The 15,773-nt window shown below is 34.4% G+C and overlaps 3 protein-coding genes across 3 annotated transcripts; all 3 read left to right on the forward strand.

Annotated features, from left to right (window-relative positions):
- Positions 1-1,755: 1,755 nt before the first annotated feature.
- Positions 1,756-3,673, forward strand: LOC132545537 (acid-sensing ion channel 2-like). The gene is made up of 5 exons (XM_060209222.1): positions 1,756-1,808; positions 2,070-2,194; positions 2,458-2,636; positions 3,148-3,307; positions 3,525-3,673. The coding sequence occupies exons 1-5, from the start codon at positions 1,756-1,758 to the stop codon at positions 3,671-3,673; spliced, it is 666 nt and encodes a 221-aa protein (XP_060065205.1).
- A 618-nt stretch (positions 3,674-4,291) lies between these two features.
- Positions 4,292-8,145, forward strand: LOC132545538 (uncharacterized). The gene is made up of 3 exons (XM_060209223.1): positions 4,292-5,250; positions 6,338-6,429; positions 7,961-8,145. The coding sequence occupies exons 1-3, from the start codon at positions 4,292-4,294 to the stop codon at positions 8,143-8,145; spliced, it is 1,236 nt and encodes a 411-aa protein (XP_060065206.1).
- A 6,260-nt stretch (positions 8,146-14,405) lies between these two features.
- On the forward strand, positions 14,406-15,773 carry LOC132545644 (beta-1,3-galactosyltransferase brn-like). Its single transcript, XM_060209340.1, has one exon. The coding sequence runs from the start codon at positions 14,406-14,408 to the stop codon at positions 15,771-15,773; it is 1,368 nt and encodes a 455-aa protein (XP_060065323.1).

Here is a 15,773-nt window from a genome sequence, read left to right on the forward strand (position 1 = left end):
GTACTACTTCGTAGTGAAGTGTATTACAGCCAAAGGCAGAAACATTATTATTTCATAGTGGTACTTGGATATTTAATAATCTATAGAACATCTTTAATAAGGAAAGTCCTTTAGCACAGCTGTACTTATGTAGATATATAAACAGAGTACATAGGATATTAACTGAATCTAAAACGAGGACGTCACGTACAGATAAAAGTGTAACTTGATAAAAAAAAATTGAGGGATAACAAAGAGAAATTATTCAAGGATTATGTCATTTAAAGTTGATATGTTCAGCAAACTTTTTTCTACATATACAATGTTTTTGAAAATGAATTTCACAATTTTCTTTTACGATGTTGTTTCAGAAAAAAAAGTAAAGTACATGTGTATATTCTGAACCATTTCCGAAGAACTTCAGAAATTTCTTCCTCTTTTTATCTAATTTTATTGTCCTTCTTCCCTGTCTTTCCTTAACTCACTACCCCTTCTACATTGCGCATTCCTAATAACTTCTTGAAATTTTTATTTTTAGACGTTATAATCTTACCGCGTATTTATCTTTCCTCTAACCATTATCTTCTTTCCGCCATCATACTTCTGAACGCCAACAGTCTTCCGCACCACATTTTTTTGGTTCCATTTCAGATCTGACATACTTATTTTTTAATGTTGCAAATTTCAATGTCAAAGGATTCCCGTCCTTCTGTATTCGTGTCGTGTTTGTCAGCCTTTCTTTATCATCTTTTGCCATGCCATTTATTTCTTGTCGCTGCTTTTCCCGACGTTTTCACTTTTTCGACATCATTCACGTTCATCATGTCGTTGCTTTTCCTCACGTCCTCCATCTTTGTTCAAGACATCAATTTACGTTGCGTCAACACAATTTGTGTTTTGTCATTGTCCCGCATTCATCTTTTCGTTGTACATTGTTAACGACTTTGTTCAATATTTGAGACATTGCTAATTATAAGGTACTTGTTGGGACATTGCTAAAAACCGTACTTCTATAAATAATGTAAAGAAGTTTTCTCCTGACTTAAGCAAACACACATAATATTTTTATGAATGTTACAGAGTCATATGGATATCATTGTGCGTACTCAGCAGTTGTTTGCTGGTGGTAGACGTGGCAGATAGGATACAACATTACTTTTCATACCCGGTATCAGTTAACCTCCAGGTAAATTACAAGGAGAGCATGCAATTTCCTGCCGTCACCATCTGTAACCAAAACAGCTTTCGGTAAGTATCATCAGTAGGTATACTGTTGTCTATTCTTTCGTTTAATCTTGTATTCATTTAAATCCTTTGAGAGGTAAAATGTTCATTTTCATAAATTAATGACTATAAGAAAGCGTAAACAATATAATAATTCAAAAGCAACGAAACTATTGCAAAATATGAAGGAATGAAAACAGTACACGGAGGCCAATGAAAACATAGAATAAGATCGTGTTAAACATCTTTAAGTTCATCGACGTCTATATGTTCATATTTTGCCCTCATTTGATCGATTATGTTTGAATTACGACTTTGAATTACAATAATGATGTCATGTCCACTCAGAGAAACAAAACACTGCGAAATATGATACTAAACTATACTAAGTTTTAATACAACATTAAATGTTAATTACCCCTCTGAAGGAGAACACTGGCGATACAAAACGGACATTATGATCTACTGAAGTCGTTATACAAAGACGGTGATTCTCTGTATTTGTCTGGCGAGAAAAAAAGGAAATTCAGTGAGACTTGGATCAACGTTACCATGGAAACATTGTTTATAAACAACTCTCACCGGGCGGAGGACCTCATCGTTACGTAAGAAATTAAATTCGGTGTTGAATTTCAGCAAGTAAACTTTCTAATTGATAAACATAACTAAAAAACAAATAAAGAAAAAAAACCCTTTGTTTTGGGTCAGAAAATATTAATTTAACATTTTGATTTAAGTATGTTAACAAACGAAAAATGGTTTCCACAATAAATTACTATCATTTATCAGTTTAATTAGTGATGTTGATATTTCTATAGACAAATTCCTTATTTCTACTAAGATATAAAACTTTAATTATTTAATAGTTGTAAATGGAAAGGTGAGGCCTGTACTTGGAATGATTTCAAACCTGTGTTGACCCAACATGGACAGTGCTACACCTTCTTAGGTAACACAACAATCGAGGACGGTAACATCGTCGACTCACCAGGTAATTATCATTGATCGCTTTAAACAATATGGTCACTTTTTGACTTGTGAAAATTATCGTTCAGAAATTTCATTTGAACTGCCAAGAATTTAGTTTAAGGAAACAAAGGAATATTAGATATAATAGTAATTACTCTCCATTTCCGACCTCCTTCCCTAGAGGAGTTGAAATCATTTGGTATTAAAGATAATGCCATGTCTGTATATTTATACTACTTTGTGGTATAATATGAAATCATAACGAGGTCTTCTGATTATGTTTAGGGGTGTACAGTGGCCTAGAAGTGATATTGAACATAGAAGACTATGATGGTATGATGGGGCCTCATAGTAGCGGCGGTGTGAAGGTCATTCTACATCACGAAACTGAGGTCCCCATGCCAGAATACGGCAACGAGCTCCCTTCTGGTCGGCATGGTTTCATGGATGTCCAAGTATCTAAGGTATGAACCAAATTCCTGTCAACTCTAAAAACTCTATGGTAAGCTAACATAACAAAAAATAAGTTTATCTTGAAAATAAGCGTGCAGTTTCGTACACAAATAAACCTGAATTTCCTTACTTTAGAAGAAAATAAGTCGCGTCTCATTTTCGAGTTATCATCGCTTCAGTACGACCTTACAAACGCTACTGCATTAGGAATGTGTATAAATATTCGTCATTTCACGCGCTTAACTGCACACGAGTGTCTGAATACTTGAAATTGAAAAACGGGTATTTTCTTTGTTTTTAAATGTTTTGAACGCGAAATCAGGAGAAGATCGAGAAAAAAACCAATGAGCAAAACTTGGAAAAAATGATTGTTTTTATGTTAATTTAAACATGCTGTTATTGCTTGTTTACTCGAATATTTCAATAAACATCTTTAACGTTTTGGTCTAGCAAAACAGTTGTTCTTCTCAAACTAATTTATCAAATTTGTTTTAAGAAATAATGTTATCTTATTTTTACAAGGCACAGAACGTTCCGCCTCCCCATGGACAGTGCGTGACTCGATCGCTAAGGTTTATGGATATATATTCCTATACAGTTGGGGCCTGCCAGATGGAGTGTGAGATGCAGTACATCTCGTCTCTTTGTCACTGCCGACAAATACACATGCCTATGGGAATGAGTAAGTGTATCCTACAGAGACACATATCATATCTCATTTGATAATAGAAAAAATGAATCATAAGACCAACAAGAGAAAATCTAAACTCAAACTGAATTCGTAAAAAGAACGGAGAAAATAAAATAACATCAAACTAAGACACCTTAAAGATGTCACAGCATGTGCTACTTTTTTCAGAATGAACTTGACATTTTTTGTAAACATTCGTCTTTTACAGGTTCTCTTCCGCCTTGTAACGTGGACCAATACAGCACTTGTGTTGTTGAAGCAAAAGGTATCTGTTGGTTTCCTCTTCCGGGAGTTTATGAATATTTCCCTGCTATATTTGCCCTTATACTACCTGACGTGACCAGTTTAGATTTGTAAACGTCATTTCCTTTGAATGTATGAAGCTACTGGCAAATAACGCACCTTATATGGTGAGTCTGGAACGACTAATAAAGAACAAAAGAGAAAATTTACAGGTGTAAACCGTAATTTATTAAAGAAAAATAATGATTTTTTCTTGTTGCAGTGAAATATAGGCGACTTCACGACGTCGCGTGTAGCTGCCCTGTACCATGTACTCAAACCTGGTACCGTCCTAATTTGTCATACGGTACCATCTCCAGATTTTCAACAAACCAAAGGAGAGTCATTCAAAACAGGAACATCAGAAGTCGACTTATATATGCACGGGAAATGGCTTTTCGAGAGGAAATGGATTATTATACTTTACGGCGATCATTCGTTCATCTTAACCGTATAAGTTTGCCAAACTTTTACCGAGTCTTGCATGACTTAGAGAGTGTCGATATACTCCTAAAACAGTCGATAGATACATTTAACTATTTCTATGACTGTATACAGCGTGCACGGAAATACCTTGAAAAAGGTCATAGTGTGTACCCTAGTTATTATATATATACCAAGCGGCTGGATAAAACACGATTGGGTCGCGACTTCGTGGATTTGACATCATACCTTGATAGTCAGATTCGCCTTATGGAGACGACTGACAGGCCTGAGAAATGGACTGCGTACTATGAAACATTGCAAACTAAAGTTAGACTGGATTTGTCAGCTATTAAAGAAGTGTTGAAGGAGAAAGACTTTTTAGATTGGCTCTCAAAGCAATATCTAGACGTTTGGTTCGCTGACGATGATCAACTGCGAAGTAGTGCTTCACCAACAGTTTATTCTGTTCCGGCTGACTTGCAATGGATGGAAATCTATAAAACTATGAATAGGTGTAAGAGCACGTTACAAAGTTACATGGACATCGCTAAAACGTTTTTGAAAACGGGAAAAATCGATTTGAAAATGCTGGAGTCACTGAATTCAACTTCAGCTAGGTTGGCAAAAACGTTTGACCAGCAGCGAACACAAATGGAAGTTTTTTTCAAAGAAAGTGTCGTTAGCAATTTCGACCACGTCAGTTATGTGCTGGATGTACAATCGCAACCGATGACTTCTGTGATATCTACATTTGAACAAAAATGCACTACAATGTACATTACTATGGGAATACGGAAGGCTAGCATTTATCTCAACATGAGTGTTGACTATCTTTCACAGTATTTTGATAGGAGACGAACCCTCCTGACTGTGGCTGAACATTTTGACTCAAATCACATGAAGTATTTTATGGAAGAAGTGAGGACATTTGCGTCTGGAACATTTCACAATAAAGAGTTTAGCATGGAGTCAACTAATTGTTTGGACATGTTGCTGATAGAATATTACGCCATGCTCAAAGTATACGAACTCGTCAAACCAGCCTTAAATGGCATGAAGATCGGTTATTACACACATAAAGATAATGCCATGCCGTCAATTAATCAGCTTGATAATTACAATTTTGATAAGGTGGAGCTCCTGGATGTCATTCTGAAACTAGATGATGTTATCAAGATCATGGAAGAGTTCAAACAGTCGCTGAAAACAGATCAACAATTTTACAGGTACAAGGTTTAGGATTCCGTGTGTGAAGCTTGAGATCATTTGTGAATATTTCAGTCTGTGTTTGTGTTTTCAGTAGTCCTCCATCTCCTTATTTGACTGCTTTCTTGATTAATAAGTTACGGCACCTTGAGCACCTTGTCTGTTTTCACAGTCTAAGTATTTAGCGGGAATTCTGCACGTGAACAATTTGGCTATATAACTCGGAGAATTTCTATTTCTTGCCAGTCAGCGGGAAAACGTGACAAACTAGTTTGCTGAATCACTGACGGTCTGTCTGTCTGTCGTAAATGCGTACAGTTATGTACGGACGCATTTGTCGTTTATACTTAGAGTCACTGTCGGTTGAATGGAGTAGAAAATAGAGTTAGAATGCAGTGTTAGGAACAAAATAAAAATGAAGCGTGTAGGAATAGGAGATTAGTACCTATTCATGCAAGGTCAATTTTACTAGTCCGTTGTCATTTTTGTTATAGAAGTTAGGCCTTGTAGACAGTTTTGACTTTTGAGAGTGCGTAGTGATGTCTTGTTTAAATATCACTAAATTCATCTTGTCTCCCTAATAATACTCAATAGAATATTATGTCACTCATTGGAGGAAAATTAATAAAATCATCCAAGACATAAATTTAACAACAACGCTGTTTGTTGAGTTCTTGATGGTAACTATTGTCATTTTAATAGGGAAAATTATGATAAAAATAACATAAGACATACATGTGATCACAAATTAAAATACACAGCTAGAATTAGATACAATAGAGCCAAAATACTAAATCACACTGCAACTGCAGCCAATTCGTCCTTTCAGGAATCGCGAGTGGTCGGAACAGCCTAAATGAAACCAATGGCGACTAGAAGAAAGGGAATCAAACTTGATTGAAAGTGTCAAAATCAAGAAGGGGAAAAGTACAGGCCTAATAATTCAATGAATTCCGTTATTCGACCATAACATATTATCTTCAAACTTAACAATTTCTTAATTAGCTGTTTAACTAATAACAGCCAATAGTGCAATTAATTTAGTCAATTTCACTGATAATGAAGTGTGTTTTGTTTACATAATACCGTGCGCTTTGATGTTTTCAGGGACAACTTTCTTCATCTGAATATATTGTTCCATGAACTGAGATATGAACAGCTAACTCAACAGATTGATTACACTATATTTGCTCTGATGGGTAAGTAAAATCTAGCTGCAAATTAATCTTCAGGATCCTGATGAACAATATATTGTTGTTATTTTGATATAGAAATCGAATTTCTCTTGTTATTTCCATTTCTCCTATTTACGATTGATTTATGTGGAGCATGCGTCTTAACACAATATTTCAATATTTGGCCGAGATGTAATGCATTCAGGATATTCATTTTTAAAGATATGTAAAGGTCTAATAATTAAATTTTAACTTTTGTTTCGGTGATGATATTTTGTTGAAAGTAAAAAACATTTCGAATAGCAAAATGTAATAAGTTTCTGTGTTTCTTTCACCACTTCAGGCGTCAGAATATGCGTATTAGGAAATATTCATTTTCGTTTCTTACAAGCAGACATTCTTTGTTTTTCTCGAGATGATCTTTCCCAGCTAACCTCTTTTTATTTCATCAAAATGTAATAACAAGAAACTGAAAATGCTGAAATGCTGCTTTTAGTCGATTTTAATTTCTCAAAACTTCGTAGCATCCAAAAATATCAATTTTGAAAAAAAATATTTTAAAAAATTAATTCTGTATCAGGCAATGTGCTGAATTTCAACTTTTTAAAGACCTTGTACTTTGATAGAAAAAGTATGGTTATTATTTACAAAATCAAAAAAGACACTTGTTTTTTCGCAATTTTACCAAAATGTCGAATTGTTCTATGATCAAGAAATAAATTTGAATACATTTCAGATCATCAAAATCAAGAAAATGATCCAACAAATCAATATACACGTATTTCAAATTTGTGATTTTTATATTTAATTCGTTCAATATTTATTTTACAATATTTGCATTACACAAGTAAAAATCGACTACAAAACGTCATAGTTATACGTTCAGCATTGGTAGCTTAAGATGCTATACAACTTTAAATAACAAAGCCACAAATGCAAAAGTGTACAATATAACGTTGAAATTAATTTAATTTGAAAATTAATCATATTCTGCTTTCGGTCAAATACGATTTTTAGATCTATTTGAATTTCGTTGATCAAACATAAAATAAAAGGCATATTTCGGGATGAAATTGAAGCAAAACATTTTTTTTAAATATTGATGATCGATATGGTTTTAACCACCACTTCCCTGATGTCCCAGGCCTTGTCGTTGTTATTTTATATAAGGATGCTCGATTAGGATAGTAAACCGAGTTACAGAAATCAGAATCCGGATTGTTGTAAATTATAATTATTAAAATCGTATATTTTTTATGCTGCACTAAAAGACTTCTCGAAATATCGTTTTCATTCGGTTTCAAATCGCTTTAAAGACCACCTTGGGGAAATGACACTAAGAAACTTTTCAAAACATTGATTATATATTCGGTAACATCTCGTTCGTAAAACCACATTGGGGATTTGACACTAAGAAACTACTCATGATTTCGTTTTCATTTGGTTTCAACTCACTTAACAGATCACCTTGATGTCTCGACACTAACTCAAAATATTAATTACGACCATCTTTTTTCTTGTTTTAAATGTCATTGTTATTTTTGTTGAATTCCAGGTGACATTGGTGGGGCCATGGGCCTTTGTATTGGTGCCAGTGCGCTAAGTGTTTTTGAGATCATTGACTTCATCACAATACTTTTAGCATCTATCATGGTTAAAAGGAAACGTTCCTCAAAGTCACATCCTACGGTCGTCCACGTCAAGCCCAAGAATGAGTTGAATGTGAAACCGGTATATTGAGATTCACGTTATTTCGGACAGAAACATTATTTGAACCGAAAGGAGTTATCTGATTATTCAATGCCTAGATTACAATATTGACTCTTTAAACTGTGATATTATCTTTCTGTAATCACCCTTAAATCCATTTTAGTATTTGACTGTGTTTACATGTTGTGTATTATACATTAAATATGAAGGATATATTTTACCATGCATGATTGTTAAGAAAATGTATTTGAGGTTCTGACAAATGAAATACAGTCGAACCTCGTTATTTTGTTATTTAAGTAGAAAGACCCCGTTTAATTCGAAGTATTTCATCGGTCCCTGCCGAACTTTACAAAAAACATTCGAACTCACTTTAATTGAATACCCGGTTATCTCGAGGTTTACTCGTGGTCCCGCCGAGTTCGATATAACGAGGTTTAACTGTATATTGGCCAATGTTAATGTTTTAACGCAAAGTTTTAAACAAAGAATTTTGTGAACAAATGCAAAAAATCAAAGTCATAGCTTTAATGTTATAACTTCCGATATCCTCTCTTTTTATCGAATTATTCAAAGCAAAAAAAAAACAACATGTAAGCAATTATAAATAAATGAATTATATGATGGAGGATAATTACATACACATTGTAGTCAAAATATTATAAAGACTCAATTTACGTGCATAACCAAACTATTTCTTGATACTGTGAAAAATAACGTTTTACGTATATTCACTCGTGTGTGTTTTGTTTAAACTTTTTGCAAGTTTGCAGGTGGCATACACTGCTGGTGGAATACATGTCGTCGAGGTTTGCCGTAACCTGCTTGTCAACCCATATATCCGTATCTGATTTATTCATATGATCTCGGGTTGTGATTTCTCTGTGATCTCCAGTATGAAATAGATGAAGTACCATGCTTTGGTGACCGGTGCCTTGTATGGGTATAACATTTAAGTGGCTGTGAACAGATGCTAGAGGTTTATGTATTGATTAATGGCTGTCCAGATCCCTGAAGTACTCGAGTATACTATTAGTCATTAAATATTCACGATTTCAGATATTTATTGGTTCTATGGATTTACCTTGAATCATTATCACAGTCCCTCGATATGAATATTTGTCTTTATATATGAAGGGAATTAAGAGTTTGCAATAATCCATAAATTTAATTGGTACCTTATATGTAAATATCATTTATATGATAACCGATTGTAAGTCCCACGGTAATCGTGATGAATGTTGACGTATGAGTCAGAAAAGTTAGGTTTCGACTACAGAAGATATTTCATTCTTGTTCGAAAAACTTTTCCATTATTTACAATTTTAGTTTCTACTATGATTTAAAGTTTTTACCTATTTAAATATGATGATATCCTAAGACATGTGTATATCTGATAGAACATAAGAAAACTTATACGGACATCATAACTTAAGATATCACCAAGCTTTGATCTCTACGACGCGGAAAACAACTGGATATAAACATATTTTTATAAAACTGCGAATTGTGTCATTTTTACTTGTATGGAGTTACAAATCCAGGCGATTTTACTTGTATTCATTATCCCGATTTTAGTGCAAGATGTCATCAGCTGACAGACAAATTCACAACACACAGATGCTGTTTGATGGAAATTATTGGTAAATCTTGTGGTCGCCACAGTGATCTCATTGAGAAATATGAAATATTTTATCTGTGCGATATGAAGAGTCTTTAAGGATCTCTTTAAGAAAGAATAGAAATTTACCCACGCACCAAAGTAAATTAAAGTGGGTTGTATTTGTAGCACCTTGAGTGACTACCCATGAAATAGGATTTAAAAATTCAAAAGGTCCATAGGGCCTGTGCTACGATCAATTTAACGTCGTAACTATAGGAGTACGACAGCCTTCAGTTTTTCATCTGAAAAAAGTATTTCGACCACAGCGTACATTAACAAATTATATACTGTTTGATTAACAAGGATCGATTTGGCAATATGGTGGCAAATATGTATCAAACTATTGCAAAATAAAAACATCATGTAGTTTCGAAAAAGTATGATATATTTGTTTTACATTTTTCAGTTAAGACAGTTTTTCAAAGGACTGAAGCCTGTACTTCCAATTAGAATGCACCAACAATATGTTTATATTATTTGGCCATGTAGAACAATTGGTAAAAAATTCAGGGAAATAGAGAGCCGGTTAACGTGTCATTTAAAAGCCAAATGATTAGTATCTCAATTTTAGTCAGTTTTGTTGGATTTCGACAGGGGTCAGTATTTCCTCAAAAATATGTTGAAACAATGGTATACATAGTCATTTTTGAATAAGTAGATTCTGCTGCAAGTTTCAATGTCAAAAATGAATATAAATATTGTTAATTGATAAAATTAACAAAAATTAAAACAAAAATGAGATTTTTCGACAGTTTCTTTTTTTTGTCTATATTTTGTCTATCTTTTTGAATTTCAGTTTGTTTTTTTAAACTAAAAAATTATCATTAACTTAAATCCTTATAGGAATACCAAACTCCTTCAATAAATCGATGATTTGTTGGCTTAATAAGAAATCCATTGACCATTTGGATGGCCTGATTTTCATCCTTTTTCAAGACGAGAAACTATTAGCGATATCTTGGGACTGTCATTTGAGTATCCTGGACAAATATGCAGACAAGGCTGAATATTGTGTTACATAGGCAAGCAGTTACATCAGCTTAAGTTGGAAATTGACAACATCTTTGTAGTATATAGAATATATGTCAAATCTTTGTTATATTTGTATAATTACATGTGTTTTCGTCTAAAGTTTTAAATGTGTATCTTCAAATCATGTTTATGGGAAAAAATATATGGTTTCAGTATCACTGTAAGATATTTGGCAATTATTATTTTGTCTTGCTAGCTAATGAAATAAAAAAAAAGATTGAAGGGAACGATCATCAAATGGCTTTCGCGAAGTCTTGTGCAAAGATAAACCTTCTGCACGTATACATTGGCCTTATTAAATAAACTGGATAAATTGTTGTCGAATGATATTCCAAGGTCATTGAAAATACCATACATAAGGATATAAAGATGGTAACTAAGGGTTAATGCATTTCTTTATGATTTAATCGTTGCAATAGATTTTTAGATATAATGTAATTACAAAGTCTAGATACGGAGTAATCTGGGTATATGAATCTCCGGTATCAAAAATGCTACCTTGTCTTAGCTAGGAAAAATATCATATCGTAATATCAAGAAAAAGAATTTCTACCTAAATCCTGTTCAAATGAGAAGATATGAATCTTAACAGAAATTAGTTATGAAGAGATCTCTATACAATAATTAGATGTAAGACCTGTTATATCGCAAAGAAACCCGTATTATAATCAGGAATAAGCATGATGTAACTGTACTGAGCAGAATTAATATCTAGTTTTAACCTTTAAAGTTTCCAGCACAAAACAATTTCCAATTAAAACCCAAAAGAGTTATTGAATTAAATACCTCTGGAAATAGTTCTGAACGTGTCATGTCATGCAAAAACCTATAGTTAAATGAAAAATATCTAACTGCTTTGTGACCTGTTGTGATAAGCTTTTTGATAAATTCAGCCTCGTGTGAAAACAAAAGACGAGTCAGCCACCAGAGGGACACAGTTAGTTCCCAAAGATATGCCGTCTATTAGAATATCTTACCACCAAACTCGACAAATATGTCATTTTTATGATTACGTCCTCCGTATGTTTCTTCTTTGATTTGGCCGTAACTTTTACGAAATATACTTGAGTATAGTTCTAAATAATATATTTTTACTGCCGTTCATATTTCGTGCAGAAGAAAACGAAGGTGTTCCTTCAGTTTAGACTGGGATATGGTGCTGTACAGAGTGGTCAGTACTAGATGACTACACTGACATTATTGATCCTTTCTGTTCCCCTGAGGGAGTGGTCAGTACTAGATAACTACACTGACATTATTGATCCTTTCTGTTCCCCTGAGGGAGTGGTCAGTACTAGATAACTACGCTGACATTATTGATACTTTCTGTTCCCCTGAGGGAGTGGTCAGCACTAGATAACTACACTGACATTATTGATCCTTTCCGTTCCCCTGAGGGAGTGGTCAGTACTAGATAACTACACTGACATTATTGATCCTTTCTGTTCCCCTGAGGGAGTGGTCAGTACTAGATAACTACGCTGACATTATTGATACTTTCTGTTCCCCTGAGGGAGTGGTCAGTACTAGATAACTACACTGACATTATTGATCCTTTCTGTTCCCCTGAGGGAGTGGTCAGTACTAGATAACTACACTGACATTATTGTTACTTTCTGTTCCCCCGAGGGAGTGGTCAGTACTAGATAACTACACTGACATTATTGATCCTTTCTGTTCCCCCGAGGGAGTGGTCAGTACTAGATAACTACACTGACATTATTGATCCTTTCTGTTCCCCTGAGGGAGTGGTCAGTACTAGATGACTACACTGACATTATTGATCCTTTCTTTTCCCCTGAGGGAGTGGTCAGTACTAGATGACTACACTGACATTATTGATCCTTTCTGTTCCCCTGAGGGAGTGGTCAGTACTAGATAACTACACTGACATTATTGATCCTTTCTGTTCCCCTGAGGGAGTGGTCAGTACTAGATAACTACACTGACATTATTGATCCTTTCTGTTCCCCTGAGGGAGTGGTCAGTACTAGATAACTACACTGACATTATTGATACTTTATGCAACAGGTTTATCCGCTTCTTACAATACGTGTTGTTTAACACGTTTCTTAGCCCAATAAGAATAGAGGAAAGTTATGTATGAGTTTTTTCAGTACGTTACGTTGAATTGGAATGGACTATTCTGTTTTAACAACACACTAATGTCAATGAATTGTTAAAAACCACAGCACAGTTTTGATAGTATCACATAGTTATGTTTATATTAGTGCTCAGGTGGACATTTAAAAGCTAACTATTCACCTTTACTCCTTTGTAAATGTACCTTATGGAGGCTTACAAGTAAAGAATTTTAAAAACAACGGCACAGAGCACTGTTTGAAGGGTGTAATATTCCCCATTAACAATCACTATATGGGAAACGTGCGCGCCGATCCGTTCGTTCAAGCCTGCAAGGATTTACATATACCCTGTTAATCAATAGTACAATAAAGAAACACGTTCTAGCAATTAAAGAAACATGTTCTAACACTAAGCTAAAAAATAATATGTTATCAAATACGGCATATAGATTTATACCTAGTATAATGCCGTATTTAGTCAACGTTTGATCTTCATCAATTAATACGAGATAGGTAGTTAATATTTTGTAATTCCCGAGAAACATGGACATAGTTTGTTATTATATATACCCGTGTTTTATGTGACTGTTATATTTCAGTTAGACCTGGAACCAAAGTGGTCAAGGATATCCTTTTTTTATATATATTTCTGATGAAAAGGATCAGAGAATATAACTGCCTGGTCAGACGAATAGTACCTAAAAAAAGTCAGTGAATATTACTACCATGCTATGACAATTTGTCAGACGGTTAAAAATCAGTGAATATTACTACCATGCTATGACAATTTGTCAGACGGTTAAAAATCAGCGAATATAACTACCATGCTATGACAATTTGTCAGACGAATTTTAAAAAATCAGTGAATATTACTACCATGCTATGACAATTTGTCAGACGGATTAAAAATATCAACGAATATTACTACCATCTATGACAATTTGTCAGACGGATTAAAAAAAACATTGAATATTACTACCATGCTATGACGATCTGTCAGAAGGATTAAAAAAATCATTGAATATCATTACGAAATCATGACGACTTGTCAGACGAAATAAAAAAAATGGCGAGTTCAAATGACTGTGATGAATTGTTACTTGTACTTGTTTACAAAGAAGCTTAATTCCTGTCCGGGTTTACTACACATACACAAAAGTAACATTTCAGATCCTGTAGTCAGTATCAAAACGGTTATTGACAAATTAACAATTCACGTGTATAAAGTTAAATACAAACTCCAGTCTGATGATTCCTTCTGTTTTTTTTACTCATTTGTCCTGATTAAATATCACACAATTCCTCAATACAGATAACAAAAATGTATGTAACATATATCTATACGCTCGCTTAATGGCTAGGTTCATATATAGTTCTCACGGGACAAGTTAAGAGGAAATGATAACATTAACTGTCACGTGACACATACTTTGTAGGACTTTTTTTGCAAGCCTTTTGATTATTAACACTACATTTACCTTCAGTTACCATTCCATTTCACCGGATTTACAATGAGAAGACTTAATATAAACGCTGCCCGGAAGTATATCTTCAAATTTCGTGTTTTATTTCCTGTGATAGGAATTCTCATCTTATATTTTGTATACAAAAGTGAAATCAAAAGCACAACTATTCCATATTCGGGACAGCTTCCAACGCAAAAGCATGTTATCACAGAATATAACAGGTATATGACTACTTTCCAAACGAATCATGCAAACAATTCTGTCCCTAAGGAACGAGGCGACCTGCAACAAAATGGTGACCGGAAGGAGACTGGAAACCAAGATATTAGAGAAGTTAAGCTAGTCGCAAATGATGAACGGATCGCTATGCCGGAAGATAATGTCGAGGATGAAAGATATCCGGGCACATTTTCCCCTAGTGAATATCCATCTGCTGTCAACTTAACCGGGATTTTAAACCAGTACGATATGAAAGGTTATTCGGATGAACAGCCAGTTAATGATATTCATTATAGGTATTTTGTTAATCCCAGGCACATTTGTAATGTTTCCAGCGACATCAAAGTGTTATTTATTGTGAAAAGTAGCCCATGGCACACATCAGCTCGGCAAACCATCCGAGAAACTTGGGCAAACACAAAACGGTTTCCATCAATACGGATTATCTTCTCTTTCGGAACTCCAAAACAAAGTAAAAGACTTGAAGCCTTACTGGAGGAGTCCTCTACTCACAAGGACATCCTCATCGTGAAAAATTACATTGACAATTATTACAATTTGACCTTGAAGACTGTTAGTGGTTTAAAATGGGCGGTAACCCACTGCGCACGCGCCTCGTATGTAGTGTCTGTTGATGACGATATTTACGTCGCACCTGATTTGCTGCTTAGATTTCTTCACAGACCACAGATTCGGAAAATTCATAAATTCTTCTCCGGTCATCTCTTAATAGGTACAAAACCTATAAGGAATCCTAAGGATAAATGGGCCATTTCCTTATCCGAATATCCCTTTCAGAACTATCCGAATTATATATTCGGAGGCTTTGTTATTATGTCAATGTCTACAGTGAAATCATTTACCATAGCAGCACAGTATACCAAGTTATTCAAATTTGAGGATGTGTATTTGGGGATTTTAGCAGCTAAACTTGGAATAGAAGCCACTAATAATGGGTATGTTAACTCTAGGAAAACATTCACTGTTTCTGAATCATTTAGGACAATCATTGCTTCTCATTTTTACAGCGATCCAAAAGAATTACAAAGAGCATGGGACTGTCATTTGAGTATATTGGACAAAAGTGACGAGAAATCAATTTTTTGTGACTATATTGGCAAACGCTTAAAGAAGCTGAAGTCAGAAATAGACAGTATAGTTAGCTGGATGGAAAATGTCAAGTTCAACTCATAG

This window comes from Ylistrum balloti, unplaced genomic scaffold (assembly GCF_031769215.1).
Source record: "Ylistrum balloti isolate Yb309-2 unplaced genomic scaffold, AGI_CSIRO_Ybal_v1 Utg369850, whole genome shotgun sequence".
Classification (NCBI taxonomy): Eukaryota; Metazoa; Mollusca; class Bivalvia; order Pectinida; family Pectinidae; genus Ylistrum; species Ylistrum balloti.

Coding starts and splice junctions, on each gene's coding strand:
- LOC132545537 (XM_060209222.1), top strand. CDS start 1,756: ATGGAAACATTGTTTATAAACAACTCTCACCGGGCGGAGGACCTCATC. Junction 2,637..3,147: donor TGGATGTCCAAGTATCTAAG/GTATGAACCAAA, acceptor TATTTTTACAAG/GCACAGAACGTTCCGCCTCC. Junction 3,308..3,524: donor ACACATGCCTATGGGAATGA/GTAAGTGTATCC, acceptor CGTCTTTTACAG/GTTCTCTTCCGCCTTGTAAC.
- LOC132545538 (XM_060209223.1), top strand. CDS start 4,292: ATGGAGACGACTGACAGGCCTGAGAAATGGACTGCGTACTATGAAACA. Junction 5,251..6,337: donor ACAGATCAACAATTTTACAG/GTACAAGGTTTA, acceptor TGATGTTTTCAG/GGACAACTTTCTTCATCTGA. Junction 6,430..7,960: donor CACTATATTTGCTCTGATGG/GTAAGTAAAATC, acceptor GTTGAATTCCAG/GTGACATTGGTGGGGCCATG.
- LOC132545644 (XM_060209340.1), top strand. CDS start 14,406: ATGAGAAGACTTAATATAAACGCTGCCCGGAAGTATATCTTCAAATTT.